Source organism: Staurois parvus, unplaced genomic scaffold, assembly GCF_062004578.1.
Source record: "Staurois parvus isolate SC_StPar_1 unplaced genomic scaffold, SC_StPar_1.0 ptg000154l, whole genome shotgun sequence".
Lineage (NCBI taxonomy): Eukaryota > Metazoa > Chordata > Amphibia > Anura > Ranidae > Staurois > Staurois parvus.
The window spans coordinates 3,975,464-3,993,845 of NW_028317950.1; the positions used below are offsets into that span (position 1 = coordinate 3,975,464).

The following is an 18,382-nucleotide window of genomic DNA, read 5'->3' on the forward strand; positions in this document are numbered from 1 at the left end:
AGGAGGATTTAAGTTTGTACACTGTAAATGTATTAAGGGAATGGGATAAAATGCACAAATATATGAGATGGGAATTTAATTCTATACTTATGCCACTAAGAAATACAGAATTTTTTCCACCAGGTAGAGAAGAGATAACAGGTAGATGGTTTATAAAGGAGGATGTCCAACTCAGAGATATAATGGGGGATGGGAAATTGAAGACCTTTAAAGAGCTGGAAAAGGAAAAGGGAAATATTTTCACCAGGCTGGATGAGTGGCGATACTATCAATTAAAATGTTTTTGGGGAAATCTTAAAAAACCCCTGAGAATGAAAGAGGATTGGAATTTGTTTGAAAGGTTGTTGGATACACGGGGTGATGGGAAACATGGAATAGCCAAAGTATATGGAATTCTCACAGATTTAGGCACAAATATTAAACCATTGCACATTGTGAATTGGGAAAGAGACATGGGGGTGGTACTAGATGAAGGAAAACAGAAGAAAATAAATAGTTTAGTTCAAGGAAATGTAAGTTTGAGGGATGTGGAATTAAATTATAAATGTTTGACAAGATGGCACATTGTTCCGAGTGTGGAGGGTAAGATAAGCGAGGAGAAATCACAGTGGTGTTGGCGAGAGTGTGGGGAAGTGGGGACAGTTTATCATATTTGGTGGGAATGTCCAAAGATTCAAATATTCTGGAAAAAAATAATATATTTAATAGAGAACATCATTGAAATGAACATCGGGTTAGACCCTGGGATATGCCTGTTACATAGTTCAGAAATATCAATTAGTAAATATAAGAAATTAGGTTTAGGGTACTATTTGAACGCAGCAAAAAGCCTGAGCCCCAAATATTGGAAGAAAAAAGAAATACCGAAAGAGGAGGAATGGATAGAGAGAGTAAACTGGACTAGGGAGATGGAGAGGATATATTATATACAGGAAGATAAGCTGGAGATATATCTCGCGAGATGGGAAAAATGGGAAAATTTTGTAACAAGTAGGAGAAAGTGAAAAGTAGAACGTCATAGAGAATAATCGTGTAGGATATGCTTGCTTTGGATACAAGACAAGGAAATGCAGAGTGCGGGGGGGGGGGGGTCAAGGTTTTAAGAGGGGGGTTATTGAAACTATAAGAAATAATCGTATATTTATGATGATAGAGATGAAAATATCTTTTTGTTATTTTTTTTTTCTATTGTTATTTCTGTGCAAATTACTAATAAATATTTAAATACAAAAAAAGAACTGCTTTCAGGCCTTCCAGCTGAGTTCCTCCAAGCTTTGCAGGCTGTCCATACCCGAATGGCAGGGCAGTGGAGCTCCCTCTTTCAGCTTCTCCTCAGCTTCAAGCCACCAGCCTCTAAGTAGAACCCCTTCTCCTCTAAGGCTCCCTCCCAGGCCACACAGCAACACCTCTCAGCAATCCATCTTCCACTCAACTCCCTTGCTAGCATGGCTTGCCTCTTAGCCTGGGATTGGTCAGACTCCCATGAATATGCAGATAGAGGTCTTCACCCTTCCGCCTAATGGCTTCTGGAAGCTTCCGTGGACCTCTAGAACCCGGTGGAGGCGAGTCCCAACCTGATGAGTTATCCAGCCTAACCTCACACATTGCATTGAAGTTTACAGAAAATTACATCAGCTGTAGGTTGAAAATAAAGGCAATTAATCAATAATTTCCTATATGGCTTGTGTAGCATTTTTATATGCGAATTTTATTTTTTGTTATTTTTTTCACAAAAGTGGAGTTACCCTTTATCTCTAACCTTTCCTCCATATATTAAATCTAAGGAAATTTGTGGCTTTCATCTGCTGAGTAACTAAGGAATTCAACTGTAAATACTCAGCTGCCTAGAAAGGCGAGATGGGATCTGTAGTTCTTCACTGCATAAATAGACAGAGGTTCTGTGTAGTTATATGTAAAACTGGGCCCTCCAAATGTCAAATGCACCTTCACATGAACCTCAGATATTAACCGCTGTGTGTAGGTGTTAATTTACGGTTTCCGTTTTTGGCCCTGCGTCCTTACGTAATGAGATATTGAAATGGCATATATTCTAGTTACAGCCCATTCATGTGCAGCTTGCAGAATGGTTAGCTATCCTTCCAGTTACCAGGAAACAGTCCAGTCTGGAAGCAAAACAGAGCCAGAGAAAGCAGAAATATAGACAATTAGAACTAATTATAGTATGTGGACATGTGTTTTCATATTATCTAACGATGCATCCCACAGAATAGATGCAGTTAACCCTGCAACAGCAAATCTTCACAAGAAAAGGATAATTGCGTGTTATTGTACACTTGGATCATCTTCTCGTACACTTTTTATTGAGAAAAAAAAAAAAGCTCAATATGTTTGTGTAGGTGGTGCCACCTTTAGATCTGGTCATCTGGGACTTGTCAGATTAAAAGTGAAGGGCCAAATATGTACTGGAATTCTGTTCATTGTTTCTGTTTACTCTTTATCTGTGGGTTACACAGAAGGACTCCTTAGTCCCACATATGTATGCAATGTTTGTTTCCTCAATCTTTCTGTAAAATGCCAATTCTACTTATGTTCATACCTGAATATTGTCCTGAGAGCTCAATATCTCTCATCTATTTGTAGTCGGTTTGTACGTTTGGTCTTTTCAATAGAAAGATTTTAGTATAAAAAGTGACACAGGTGGAAAAGTGAAGGACCACTGTCAAAGCCCCCCAAAATGGGCATTGCTATGGTTAAATATAGGTATGGTTTAACGCAGCCATTCCCAACTTGGGTTCTTATGGACCCAAGGGATCTCTCCACTATGTGGAGGCTCTACCTGGGTTGGGGAGCTCCTAGTAGTAAAAGAATGGCATGCCCTAAAACCAAAGGTGGGTGCTAACAGCTTACACGCACAAGCCACTTTATTAGGTACACCTTGGTTGTACCGAGTTGGACCCCATTTTTCGTGGCATAGATTCAACATGGTGTTGGAAACATTCCTCAGAGATTTTTGTCCATATTGACATGAGTTACTGTTGCCTATCATCATCATCTTGAACCAGTCTGCCCATTCTCCTCTAACCTCTGACATCAACAAGGCATTTTCACCAACACGAATTCCCCTCACTGGATATTTTCTCTTTTCGGACCATTGTCTCTAAACCCTAGAGATAATTGTGCATGAAAATCCCAGCAGATCAGCAGTTTTTGAAATACTCAGACCAGCCCGTCTGGCTCCAACAATGATGCCACATTCAAAGTCACTTAAATCCCCTTTCTTCCCCATTCTGATGCTCGGTTTGAGCTTCAGCAAGTCTTCTTCACCGCATCTAGATGCCTAAATGTATTTAGTTGCTGCCATGTGATTGGCTGATTGAACAGGAGTACCTAATAAAGTGGCCGGTGAGTATATATCAGCTATTCTTAACCAGGGTTCAATGGAACACCAGATTTCCTCCAGAGGTTGCTAAGGGTTCCTTAAGCTGTGGCTGATTGACCGCCCATAGTTCCAGGGCCAACACCACCATTGAACTTGATTAATTAATTTTAGCTGGTGTTCCCTGAGACCTGAAAATTATTTCAAGGGTTCCTCTGGAATAAGAATAAGAAAAACTGGTTTAATGGGTACAAATTAATCTGAACTTCGTAAGATACATTCAGGAAACCATAGCTGGATCACAATTGGATCAAAAAGGGCATTTTCATTGCTTCTGGTAATTGAAAAGAGCTGTAGAGGAGTGAAAGAAAGGTGTGTATATGTTGACAGAGAAGGGTGGAGGGGTGCTCTATAGAGAACAACACGTTCCTCTGCTGTGTAGATGGATCTGTGAATGGGTGACATGGCTGTGTTGAAGGAGCCATACACAGCCATGCCAAATTTAAAAAAAATACTAAATGCTGCAGGACAAAGAGCCCTGAGATTCAGGTAAGGGGTAGTAGTTTGAGGGTGCAGCACCACATTTAATGTCACAGCCTAAATATGGGTGTAACAGGAAACAATGGCAGAAAGGTGGAATTAGCTTTTAAAACAAATTTATTTAAATTTAAGTACTCTTAGAACTTCCTACCTCATTTTCACTTGTTTCTGTATTTACAGGTGGCTTCAGCAAGTTTCAGGCAGAATTTCCTCACCATTGTGAAACCAACCTGGACTCTACCAGTTGTGCCAGTAGCTCACCGCTGCCCCCGACTCCGGTGCTAGGACTTGGAGGTTTGTCCATCGCCTCTGACTGCTCTGACGCTGAGTCTGACCTTGACCGGGAGCCATTGAGTGGAATGGACTCTGAAGGCATGAGCCCACGTAACCAGCCTCCATCATTCCCTGTTCAAATTCTGCCACACTTATACTTGGGCAGTGCAAGGGATTCTGGGAATATGGACACTTTGGCCAAGCTAGGTATACGTTACATCCTAAATGTCACCCCAAATCTCCCCAACATCTTTGAGAAGGATGGAGACTTTCATTATAAGCAGATCCCTATATCTGATCACTGGAGTCAGAACTTGTCTCAGTTTTTCCCAGAAGCCATTGAATTTATTGGTGAGTATGATTAGAATACATGGTTAATATTGCTTGTTAAATACATATGCATACATGCATTTCTCTTCCCTTATATTGACCCCATTGCCTGTATTACCCCAAACCTTTACACAAGAAACCAGTACTATTTATTCCCATGGTAGATAGGTGCCAAGGAGGCCACATTGCTAACAGTAGGACCAGGTCCTCCTAGGGCAGGTGTGCTCATCATTTCGAAGAGCGAGGGTCATTGAAGTGATTTGGTAAGAGGCCGCGGGCAACAGTGGAATAAAATGCTTCAGAAGTTTGAATTTTTTATTTTGAATAGCATAATGAACATTTTCTTTCTGCAGCCAATGAATTCTGGCAAGAGGGAGAGGAGGAGAAGCCAGATTTCAGCGGTTGCATGCAAAAAATGGAAAGGATCGGTTCCTGTATATGCCATCCCTTCTGATATTCTGTAAAACAGAATGTGACAGGGAGACCGCATGGGCCCCCTGGAGCAGGGGCGGGGGCCACCCTTGTGACCCCTGATGCTACACAAGTGGTTGGGAATTTTTGGTAAAGACACATCTCAACTATGGGGTTTTACCCCCCTCCCCCAACTGCAAATGTAAAAGAACCCTTACCGTCCTGAGCCCCCCTATAAGGCTGCTTTCACACACTGTGGTTTACCTATACTGCAGGTGCAGCACAGTGTACCTGTGGCTTTTCTGTGCATTAGCTGCGCTTTGCCATAGACATCTGCATTTAGGAGTTTTGGCGCACTTTTAGAAAGTGCACTAAACCCGCAGGATATAATAGAAGAGTGCTTCTCTGGTTTGGGGTCGAGGGCCACAGGAGTTCACACCAACCAGGAAGTGCCTTTTCAAGGCTTGAAGGCCCACTTTTATGTTAAAATAAAGTCCCCTACATCAGGTTTTCCCATGCAAGAGTTTCAGTTTCACACTGCATTTAAAGCAAAACAGCCTCCTGGCTAAATAGCAGCTGTCCTCAAGCTACACAGCTTCCACCTATGGTGGAAGGAAAGAAAATCGACTCATCTATGGGCGGCTTTAGAGGGGCCTCTGCTCCTGGGAGCTTACAATCTAAAGATCATATTCCAAGATACAGTATATTCATATTAATAGATAACTGATAATAGTCTGGTTCTCTAAGAATGGATGACAAATAAGCTATCACACTGGTCACATAGTAGTGACAGTAAATTCAAAGTATAAACAATCCTCATGTCTAACTGGGCAAATTAAGGACACGTTTGTGTGTGCATGTCTTTGAGAATGACCTTGTGTCTGGCATCTAGCTGCCTCCCGGATAAGGTTACCTTAATGGATGTCCCTCCTCCCTTTTCCCCGCCACTTATTGCCTTTGTCTGAGAGCTATTTTTACATTACTCCACTCTGTGGTGTTATTGGGATTGTTGTTTGATGAGGACACACAGTTAGATAATGATAAATAGTCCTCTCTCGACTTTGGGGTGAAGTAAATACATTGTGTTTCTCCTTGGTACAAAACATTGTCATTGAATTGCCTAGCGTTTTTATCATCACTGAAAAATCTCTGGAAGTCGAAACTTTTTTAATTGGTATAGGGGTGTCAATTACGGAAACATGCATTAGAATACAAGCATGTAGGGCTGGTGAAAAGGACTTCTGAAGATTGTTTTTTAAAGATGATTGGCTTTAGGAAACAATCTCCAAAAGACCATTTCACCAACCCATTATCCCAGGCACATATGTACATGCCTGTATTTTGAGGGCCAGACAAGTATTCCAGTGCCCAAGGTGAACATACCAAACTGTGCCCCCCCCCCCCCTCCATGATGTGGGTGCCCCCAATGTTCCTTTGCCCCAGCGCCGGTCCCCATTTTTGACAGCATACCCTTAACTACAAACAATGGATTTCACCACCGGAGACATCTCTGCTGCTCTGCTTGGGCAGCCCCAAGGCAGCAAGGATGAAAGTGGTGAGGGTAGGCTATCAGTTTGGTTGAAATTATTCTATGGGTTGCTGCCTCACAACGTGCCCCCCCAACACATAACCCAACCAAGACATTGTCCCAAGAGGAGCTGCCCTTCCTGCCCTCGCCAGTATCTGCTCTGATTCTAAGACATGTTTAAGAGATTGACCCCCAACCTCATACTGCCCTTATAAAGTATCCTGCTTCAGAGACTTTTCATTGACAATAGAGGCCATTGGATGTCTGTCTTGGTTCTCATAGGTTGTCATATTGTTATTGCAATGACTGGCCTAAGAAGAGCATTTTACAAAATGCGATACAAAAAGCTATATATACTGTACATATCTGACTTATAAATACCACTTGTATTCATAGCAGAAAAAAAATCAATTGGAGAGGCATGCCTTATTGTGACCCAGCTGCTTATATTCTGTTCCATTTCTTTCTTGATTGACCTAAAGATGAGCAAGTAAATCTGTGAATCAGGCAGACTGCAAACATTTGACCCTTTCTAGTGAAATGCAATTCTCTAATGCTCTTGAATATTCACATTTCACACTATTCACTTGGACTTTTCAATTCATGAATACTGGTTGACTGGATGCAGGAATTACATGATTCACTGTATATTGCATAATATTCATGGCAAGTCTGCACGAATCTCAGATCAATTAACTCATCTCTGCTGACAACCCTTTGCAAATAGACCTCGGGTATTTACTGAACTGTCGACATACAGAGAGCTTTAAAGGCATAGGATTCAGTTAAACCTATTACCAGCCTGGAAAAAAAAATTATTTACTTGCAGGTGTGTTTGGCAAGAAAGTTAAAGTTAAAGCAAACCTGTGACAATAGAAATATGAGAGCTGGCACTGATGCCTTGTTCGTAATGGTGCAGGCTTCTTAACCTGCATGTTTGTTCCAGGTCAGTGACTGACTAAGTAGTGAAGGCTCCATCAACATGACATCATTTACACCCTACACCCATTTGTTTATCCTCACAGGTTCACTTTAAAGCGACTCTCTCACAAAATGAGAAGATAGCAAAGAATGTTACCCTGTAAAGAGAAGATAATATGCATATTTGTCACACCACTTGTGCAGTTGATCTTCATACTCCTCAAGAGCTACAGAGGTCAGGGAATTCTCTTATGACACATTTCTGGGAGTGTTTGAATGTCTGGTCCTCTGTCAAGGTTGGACTCCTTCAGCCGCTATAGGTTATTACTGTGTGCTGCAGGGATGTAGGGGATGGTGAAAGGAGCCACAGCGCTTAATGGGGAACCAGGAATCCAACACTCCCAGGTGTTATATATTATCTTTTCTTTATGGTTTAACATTCTTTGCTAGTTTGTTATTTGGTACAGGGTCTCTTTAAATGCCTCTGTACATAATGAGTAGAGATGAGCGAAGAAATGAAAAATTCGATTCGACTGATTCGGCGAATTCGTGGACAATATTCGATTCGAGTCGAATAAATTCGCTGTGAATTTAACTTAAAAAAGGGTGTTTCTAGGCTTCAGAGAGACTTAATATTAGTGCAGAACACTGTACCTTTAATTTAAATGCCCTTGGAGTCTGCTGGGGAAGAGAAATAATACTGTCAGTCAGTATGACATGCAGATGAGTGCCGTCGATCTTAGAATCACCGCACACTTCACTCATTTGGGCAGTCACGGGGCCAAAACCAGAGTGTGGAGCCACAGTGTGGCGGTGGAGGCAGCAGCAATGGGAGGCCATACAGCACCCTATGACAAAAATGGAAACCACCAGCAGTGTGAGGAGACCTGAAAGTGGCACATGGCAGAGTGTGGCGATAGAGACAGCAGCAATGGGAGGCCGTACAGGGACCCATGACACACTCTGGACCTGGCAGCAGCATGAGGAGGCGGTACAGGGGCCCATGACAGATTACGGGCCTGGCAGCAGCATGAGGAGTCGGTACAGGGGCCCATGGCAGATTACGGGCCTGGCAGCAGCAATGGGAGGCCGTACAGGGACCCATGACACACTCTGGACCTGGCAGCAGCATGGGGAGGCGGTACAGGGGCCCATGACAGATTACGGGCCTGGCAGCAGCATGAGGAGTCGGTACGGGGGCCCATGACACACTCTGGACCTGGCAGCAGCATGAGGAGGCGGTACAGGGGCGCATGACAGATTACGAGCCTGGCAGCAGCAACTTGGACAGGAGGACGTTCAGCTTCTGCACCGTCGGGTGCGTGCTCGCAAACTGTTGTCTCTTGGAAACGGATTCCAAGAAAGACTGCTGACGGAATCCGTGAAGAGGAGTAGCAGGAGAAGGAGCATCTGAACGAGCGGAATATGCCAACAAGCGACAACAGTGGCCCATGACAGATTACGGGCCTGGCAGCAGCATGAGGAGTCGGTACGGGGGCCCATGGCAGATTACGGGCCTGGCAGCAGCTATGGGAGGCCCGTAATCTGCCAGCACCCTATGACAAAAAATGGAACCCACCAGCAGTGTGAGGAGACCTGAAAGTGGCACATGGCAGAGTGTGGCGATGGAGACAGCAGCAATGGGAGGCCGTACAGGGACCCATGAGAGACTCTGGACCTGGCAGCAGCATGAGGAGGCGGTATAGGGGCCCATGGCAGATTAGGGGCCTGGCAGCAGCTATGGGAGGCCCGTAATCTGCCAGCACCCTATGACAAAAAATGGAACACACCAGCAGTGTGAGGAGACCTGAAAGTGGCACATGGCAGAGTGTGGCGATGGAGGCAGCAGCAATGGGAGGCCGTACAGGGACCCATGAGAGACTCTGGACTTGGCAGCAGCATGAGGAGGCGGTATAGGGGCCCATGGCAGATTAGGGGCCTGGCAGCAGCTATGGGAGGCCCGTAATCTGCCAGCACCCTATGACAAAAAATGGAACACACCAGCAGTGTGAGGAGACCTGAAAGTGGCACATGTTTGGGGCATGATTCATGGCGGATTTAGTCAGTTGTGTCAGGAACTGGTGGTTTGAAATCCAGACTAATCCACGCCTGATTCATTTTCACAAACGTGAGTCTCTCCACACTTTGGGTGGACAGTCGTGTCCTCCGCGGAGTTGCAATACCTCCTGCCGCACTAAACACGCGCTCCGATGCCACGCTACTGGCCGGGCATGACAGCCTTTCAAGGGCAAATTCAGCTAGTTGGGGCCAAAGGTCAAGTTTCGTTGCCCAGTAGTCAAGGGGATTGTCTACCTCGGTTGGCAGGGTGCTGTCCAAGTAGGCCTAAGCCTGTTGTTTGAGGTCCTGCTCCAGGTCCACCTGATGCTGCTGCTGCTGCTGCGGCTGGTTAGTAGTTTCCTCACTGCGCTGGTGAAGAAAGCTACTCATCATCGACTGCAGACTGAGGCAGCCGCTGCTGGTGGAGCTGCCACTGCTCCTACCACCCCACCCCTCCCCTGCTGCCATGGCAGCGGAACACGAGCGCACAGGGCCCACAGTGTCTGAGGATGGACGTTGGCGCAGACAGGCAGAGACCAGCTGACTACATAGGTGTTTTTTATAGTACGTTATTTTGGCCTCCCTCTCAGCAGGTGTGAAAAAGGCCACCATTTTTGAACGGTAGCGAGGGTCCAACAAGGTGGACAGCCAAAAGTCATCCCTCTGTCTGATGGTTATTATTCGGCTGTCGCTACGCAAGCAACCGAGCATGCTATGGGCCATTTGTGCCAAGGAATGCGAGGGACTCCCTGCCTCCATCTCCACAGCATACTGCCACGGTGCGTCTAGGTCCTCTGTCTCCTCTTCCTCCTCCTCTACCAGATGCTCCTGCTCCTCCACTCCTGTCCGCTGAGTGGAAAAACCACCCATTTCACTCAATAATTCCTGAGCACCAATGTCCTCCTCTACCTCCTCCTCTTCTTCCAGTCCTGCCCCCACAGGGGCCATGTGGCGTTGAGATCTGTGCGCCACGTCTACCGCACCCTGACCAGCCATTGTTAACAGCATTTGTTCCAGGACGTGCAACAGAGGAATGACGTCGTTCATCCCATAGTCCTGCCGACTCACGAATAGCGTGGCCTCCTCAAAGGGCCTGAGCAAGCGCAGGTGTCACGCATGAGCTGCCAATGGCTGACATCTAAGTTACACAGGGAGTACCTTTATCTGCTTTTAACATCAGGAAATCTGTGATGGCCTTTTGCTGTTCGTAAAGGCGGTCTAACATATGTAGGGTTGAATTCCACCTTGTTGCAACGTCACAGCATGAGGAGTCGGTATAGGGGCCCATGGCAGATTAGGGGCCTGGCAGCAGTTATGGGAGGCCCATAATCTGCCAGCACCCTATGACAAAAAATGGAACACACCAGCAGTGTGAGGAGACCTGAAAGTGGCACATGGCAGAGTGTGGCGATGGAGACAGCAGCAATGGGAGGCCGTACAGGGACCCATGAGAGACTCTGGACCTGGCAGCAGCATGAGGAGGCGGTATATAGGGGCCTACGGCAGATTAGGGGCCTGGCAGCAGCTATAGGAGGCCCGTAATCTGCCAGCACCCTATGTCAAAAAATTCAACACACCAGCAGTGTGTGAGGAGACCTGAAAGTGGCACATGGCAGAGTGTGGCGATGGAGACAGCAGCAATGGGAGGCCGTACAGGGACCCATGACAGACTCTGGACTTGGCAGCAGCATGAGGAGGCGGTATATAGGGGCTTATGGCAGATTAGGGGCCTGGCAGCAGCTATAGGAGGCCCGTAATCTGCCAGCACCCTATGTCAAAAAATTCAACACACCAGCAGTGTGAGGAGACCTGAAAGTGGCACATGGCAGAGTGTGGCGATGGAGACAGCAGCAATGGGAGGCCGTACAGGGACCCATGACAGACTCTGAACTTGGCAGCAGCATGAGGAGGCGGTATATAGGGGCCCATGGCAGATTAGGGGCCTGGCAGCAGCTATAGGAGGCCCGTAATCTGCCAGCACCCTATGTCAAAAAATTCAACACACCAGCAGTGTGAGGAGACCTGAAAGTGGCACATGGCAGAGTGTGGCGATGGAGACAGCAGCAATGGGAGGCCGTACAGGGACCCATGACAGACTCTGGACTTGGCAGCAGCATGAGGAGGCGGTATATAGGGGCCCATGGCAGATTAGGGGCCTGGCAGCAGCTATGGGAGGCCCGTAATCTGCCAGCACCCTATGTCAAAAAATTCTACACACCAGCAGTGTGTGAGGAGACCTGAAAGTGGCACATGGCAGAGTGTGGCGATGGAGACAGCAGCAATGGGAGGCCGTACAGGGACCCATGACAGACTCTGGACTTGGCAGCAGCATGAGGAGGCGGTATATAGGGGCCCATGGCAGATTAGGGGCCTGGCAGCAGCTATGGGAGGCCCGTAATCTGCCAGCACCCTATGTCAAAAAATTCAACACACCAGCAGTGTGTGAGGAGACCTGAAAGTGGCACATGGCAGAGTGTGGCGATGGAGAAAGCAGCAATGGGAGGCCGTACAGGGACCCATGAGAGACTCTGGACCTGGCAGCAGCATGAGGAGGCGGTATATAGGGGCCTATGGCAGATTAGGGGCCTGGCAGCAGCTATGTGAGGCCCGTAATCTGCCTGCACCCTATGTCAAAAAATTAAACACACCAGCAGTGTGAAGAGACCTGAAAGTGGCACATGGCAGAGTGTGGCGATGGAGACAGCAGCAATGGGAGGCCGTACAGGGACCATGACAGACTCTGGACTTGGCAGCAGCATGAGGAGGCGGTATATAGGGGCCCATGGCAGATTAGGGGCCTGGCAGCAGCTATGTGAGGCCCGTAATCTGCCTGCACCCTATGTCAAAAAATTTAACACACCAGCAGTGTGAAGAGACCTGAAAGTGGCACATGGCAGCAGAGTGTGGCGATGGAGACAGCAGCAATGGGAGGCCGTACAGGGACCATGACAGACTCTGGACTTGGCAGCAGCATGAGGAGGCGGTATATAGGGGCCCATGGCAGATTAGGGGCCTGGCAGCAGCTATGTGAGGCCCGTAATCTGCCTGCACCCTATGTCAAAAAATTAAACACACCAGCAGTGTGAAGAGACCTGAAAGTGGCACATGGCATGAGAGACTCTGGACCTGGCAGCAGCAGGAGGAGGCGGTATAGGGGCCCATGGCTGATTAGGGGCCTGGCAGCAGCTATGTGAGGCCCGTTATCTTGCAGCACCCTATGTCAAAAAATTTAACACACCAGCAGTGTGAAGAGACCTGAAAGTGGCACATGGCAGCAGAGTGTGGCGATGGAGACAGCAGCAATGGGAGGCCGTACAGGGACCCATGAGAGACTCTGGACCTGGCAGCAGCAGGAGGAGGTGGTATATAGGGGCCCATGGCAGATTAGGGGCCTGGCAGCAGCTATGTGAGGCCCGTAATCTGCCTGCACCCTATGTCAAAAAATTTAACACACCAGCAGTGTGAAGAGACCTGAAAGTGGCACATGGCAGCAGAGTGTGGCGATGGAGACAGCAGCAATGGGAGGCCGTACAGGGACCATGACAGACTCTGGACTTGGCAGCAGCATGAGGAGGCGGTATATAGGGGCCTATGGCAGATTAGGGGCCTGGCAGCAGCTATGTGAGGCCCGTAATCTGCCTGCACCCTATGTCAAAAAATTTAACACACCAGCAGTGTGAAGAGACCTGAAAGTGGCACATGGCAGCAGAGTGTGGCGATGGAGACAGCAGCAATGGGAGGCCGTACAGGGACCATGACAGACTCTGGACTTGGCAGCAGCATGAGGAGGCGGTATATAGGGGCCCATGGCAGATTAGGGGCCTGGCAGCAGCTATGTGAGGCCCGTAATCTGCCTGCACCCTATGTCAAAAAATTTAACACACCAGCAGTGTGAAGAGACCTGAAAGTGGCACATGGCAGCAGAGTGTGGCGATGGAGACAGCAGCAATGGGAGGCCGTACAGGGACCATGACAGACTCTGGACTTGGCAGCAGCATGAGGAGGCGGTATATAGGGGCCCATGGCAGATTAGGGGCCTGGCAGCAGCTATGTGAGGCCCGTAATCTGCCTGCACCCTATGTCAAAAAATTAAACACACCAGCAGTGTGAAGAGACCTGAAAGTGGCACATGGCATGAGAGACTCTGGACCTGGCAGCAGCAGGAGGAGGCGGTATAGGGGCCCATGGCTGATTAGGGGCCTGGCAGCAGCTATGTGAGGCCCGTTATCTTGCAGCACCCTATGTCAAAAAATTTAACACACCAGCAGTGTGAAGAGACCTGAAAGTGGCACATGGCAGCAGAGTGTGGCGATGGAGACAGCAGCAATGGGAGGCCGTACAGGGACCCATGAGAGACTCTGGACCTGGCAGCAGCAGGAGGAGGTGGTATATAGGGGCCCATGGCAGATTAGGGGCCTGGCAGCAGCTATGTGAGGCCCGTAATCTGCCTGCACCCTATGTCAAAAAATTTAACACACCAGCAGTGTGAAGAGACCTGAAAGTGGCACATGGCAGCAGAGTGTGGCGATGGAGACAGCAGCAATGGGAGGCCGTACAGGGACCATGACAGACTCTGGACTTGGCAGCAGCATGAGGAGGCGGTATATAGGGGCCTATGGCAGATTAGGGGCCTGGCAGCAGCTATGTGAGGCCCGTAATCTGCCTGCACCCTATGTCAAAAAATTTAACACACCAGCAGTGTGAAGAGACCTGAAAGTGGCACATGGCAGCAGAGTGTGGCGATGGAGACAGCAGCAATGGGAGGCCGTACAGGGACCATGACAGACTCTGGACTTGGCAGCAGCATGAGGAGGCGGTATATAGGGGCCCATGGCAGATTAGGGGCCTGGCAGCAGCTATGTGAGGCCCGTAATCTGCCTGCACCCTATGTCAAAAAATTAAACACACCAGCAGTGTGAAGAGACCTGAAAGTGGCACATGGCAGCAGAGTGTGGCGATGGAGACAGCAGCAATGGGAGGCCGTACAGGGACCATGACAGACTCTGGACTTGGCAGCAGCATGAGGAGGCGGTATATAGGGGCCCATGGCAGATTAGGGGCCTGGCAGCAGCTATGTGAGGCCCGTAATCTGCCTGCACCCTATGTCAAAAAATTAAACACACCAGCAGTGTGAAGAGACCTGAAAGTGGCACATGGCAGCAGAGTGTGGCGATGGAGACAGCAGCAATGGGAGGCCGTACAGGGACCATGACAGACTCTGGACTTGGCAGCAGCATGAGGAGGCGGTATATAGGGGCCCATGGCAGATTAGGGGCCTGGCAGCAGCTATGTGAGGCCCGTAATCTGCCTGCACCCTATGTCAAAAAATTAAACACACCAGCAGTGTGAAGAGACCTGAAAGTGGCACATGGCAGCAGAGTGTGGCGATGGAGACAGCAGCAATGGGAGGCCGTACAGGGACCATGACAGACTCTGGACTTGGCAGCAGCATGAGGAGGCGGTATATAGGGGCCCATGGCAGATTAGGGGCCTGGCAGCAGCTATGTGAGGCCCGTAATCTGCCTGCACCCTATGTCAAAAAATTAAACACACCAGCAGTGTGAAGAGACCTGAAAGTGGCACATGGCAGCAGAGTGTGGCGATGGAGACAGCAGCAATGGGAGGCCGTACAGGGACCATGACAGACTCTGGACTTGGCAGCAGCATGAGGAGGCGGTATATAGGGGCCCATGGCAGATTAGGGGCCTGGCAGCAGCTATGTGAGGCCCGTAATCTGCCTGCACCCTATGTCAAAAAATTTAACACACCAGCAGTGTGAAGAGACCTGAAAGTGGCACATGGCAGAGTGTGGCGATGGAGACAGCAGCAATGGGAGGCCGTACAGGGACCATGACAGACTCTGGACTTGGCAGCAGCATGAGGAGGCGGTATATAGGGGCCCATGGCAGATTAGGGGCCTGGCAGCAGCTATGTGAGGCCCGTAATCTGCCTGCACCCTATGTCAAAAAATTTAACACACCAGCAGTGTGAAGAGACCTGAAAGTGGCACATGGCAGCAGAGTGTGGCGATGGAGACAGCAGCAATGGGAGGCCGTACAGGGACCATGACAGACTCTGGACTTGGCAGCAGCATGAGGAGGCGGTATATAGGGGCCCATGGCAGATTAGGGGCCTGGCAGCAGCTATGTGAGGCCCGTAATCTGCCTGCACCCTATGTCAAAAAATTAAACACACCAGCAGTGTGAAGAGACCTGAAAGTGGCACATGGCAGCAGAGTGTGGCGATGGAGACAGCAGCAATGGGAGGCCGTACAGGGACCATGACAGACTCTGGACTTGGCAGCAGCATGAGGAGGCGGTATATAGGGGCCCATGGCAGATTAGGGGCCTGGCAGCAGCTATGTGAGGCCCGTAATCTGCCTGCACCCTATGTCAAAAAATTTAACACACCAGCAGTGTGAAGAGACCTGAAAGTGGCACATGGCAGCAGAGTGTGGCGATGGAGACAGCAGCAATGGGAGGCCGTACAGGGACCATGACAGACTCTGGACTTGGCAGCAGCATGAGGAGGCGGTATATAGGGGCCCATGGCAGATTAGGGGCCTGGCAGCAGCTATGTGAGGCCCGTAATCTGCCTGCACCCTATGTCAAAAAATTAAACACACCAGCAGTGTGAAGAGACCTGAAAGTGGCACATGGCATGAGAGACTCTGGACCTGGCAGCAGCAGGAGGAGGCGGTATAGGGGCCCATGGCTGATTAGGGGCCTGGCAGCAGCTATGTGAGGCCCGTTATCTTGCAGCACCCTATGTCAAAAAATTTAACACACCAGCAGTGTGAAGAGACCTGAAAGTGGCACATGGCAGCAGAGTGTGGCGATGGAGACAGCAGCAATGGGAGGCCGTACAGGGACCCATGAGAGACTCTGGACCTGGCAGCAGCAGGAGGAGGTGGTATATAGGGGCCCATGGCAGATTAGGGGCCTGGCAGCAGCTATGTGAGGCCCGTAATCTGCCTGCACCCTATGTCAAAAAATTTAACACACCAGCAGTGTGAAGAGACCTGAAAGTGGCACATGGCAGCAGAGTGTGGCGATGGAGACAGCAGCAATGGGAGGCCGTACAGGGACCATGACAGACTCTGGACTTGGCAGCAGCATGAGGAGGCGGTATATAGGGGCCTATGGCAGATTAGGGGCCTGGCAGCAGCTATGTGAGGCCCGTAATCTGCCTGCACCCTATGTCAAAAAATTTAACACACCAGCAGTGTGAAGAGACCTGAAAGTGGCACATGGCAGCAGAGTGTGGCGATGGAGACAGCAGCAATGGGAGGCCGTACAGGGACCATGACAGACTCTGGACTTGGCAGCAGCATGAGGAGGCGGTATATAGGGGCCCATGGCAGATTAGGGGCCTGGCAGCAGCTATGTGAGGCCCGTAATCTGCCTGCACCCTATGTCAAAAAATTAAACACACCAGCAGTGTGAAGAGACCTGAAAGTGGCACATGGCAGCAGAGTGTGGCGATGGAGACAGCAGCAATGGGAGGCCGTACAGGGACCATGACAGACTCTGGACTTGGCAGCAGCATGAGGAGGCGGTATATAGGGGCCCATGGCAGATTAGGGGCCTGGCAGCAGCTATGTGAGGCCCGTAATCTGCCTGCACCCTATGTCAAAAAATTAAACACACCAGCAGTGTGAAGAGACCTGAAAGTGGCACATGGCAGCAGAGTGTGGCGATGGAGACAGCAGCAATGGGAGGCCGTACAGGGACCATGACAGACTCTGGACTTGGCAGCAGCATGAGGAGGCGGTATATAGGGGCCCATGGCAGATTAGGGGCCTGGCAGCAGCTATGTGAGGCCCGTAATCTGCCTGCACCCTATGTCAAAAAATTAAACACACCAGCAGTGTGAAGAGACCTGAAAGTGGCACATGGCAGCAGAGTGTGGCGATGGAGACAGCAGCAATGGGAGGCCGTACAGGGACCATGACAGACTCTGGACTTGGCAGCAGCATGAGGAGGCGGTATATAGGGGCCCATGGCAGATTAGGGGCCTGGCAGCAGCTATGTGAGGCCCGTAATCTGCCTGCACCCTATGTCAAAAAATTTAACACACCAGCAGTGTGAAGAGACCTGAAAGTGGCACATGGCAGAGTGTGGCGATGGAGACAGCAGCAATGGGAGGCCGTACAGGGACCATGACAGACTCTGGACTTGGCAGCAGCATGAGGAGGCGGTATATAGGGGCCCATGGCAGATTAGGGGCCTGGCAGCAGCTATGTGAGGCCCGTAATCTGCCTGCACCCTATGTCAAAAAATTTAACACACCAGCAGTGTGAAGAGACCTGAAAGTGGCACATGGCAGCAGAGTGTGGCGATGGAGACAGCAGCAATGGGAGGCCGTACAGGGACCATGACAGACTCTGGACTTGGCAGCAGCATGAGGAGGCGGTATATAGGGGCCCATGGCAGATTAGGGGCCTGGCAGCAGCTATGTGAGGCCCGTAATCTGCCTGCACCCTATGTCAAAAAATTAAACACACCAGCAGTGTGAAGAGACCTGAAAGTGGCACATGGCAGCAGAGTGTGGCGATGGAGACAGCAGCAATGGGAGGCCGTACAGGGACCATGACAGACTCTGGACTTGGCAGCAGCATGAGGAGGCGGTATATAGGGGCCCATGGCAGATTAGGGGCCTGGCAGCAGCTATGTGAGGCCCGTAATCTGCCTGCACCCTATGTCAAAAAATTTAACACACCAGCAGTGTGAAGAGACCTGAAAGTGGCACATGGCAGCAGAGTGTGGCGATGGAGACAGCAGCAATGGGAGGCCGTACAGGGACCATGACAGACTCTGGACTTGGCAGCAGCATGAGGAGGCGGTATATAGGGGCCCATGGCAGATTAGGGGCCTGGCAGCAGCTATGTGAGGCCCGTAATCTGCCTGCACCCTATGTCAAAAAATTTAACACACCAGCAGTGTGAAGAGACCTGAAAGTGGCACATGGCAGCAGAGTGTGGC

The 18,382-nt window shown here is 49.4% G+C and overlaps 1 protein-coding gene across 1 annotated transcript in view; it reads left to right on the forward strand.

The window, feature by feature from the left end:
- Window positions 1-18,382, forward strand: part of DUSP9 (dual specificity phosphatase 9) — a 108,702-nt gene that overhangs the window by 67,344 nt on the left and 22,976 nt on the right. Inside the window, exon 4 of the mRNA XM_089674940.1 lies at window positions 4,058-4,501. Coding sequence (XP_089531066.1) covers window positions 4,058-4,501 — 444 coding nt within the window. The remainder of the gene's footprint in view (window positions 1-4,057; window positions 4,502-18,382) is intronic.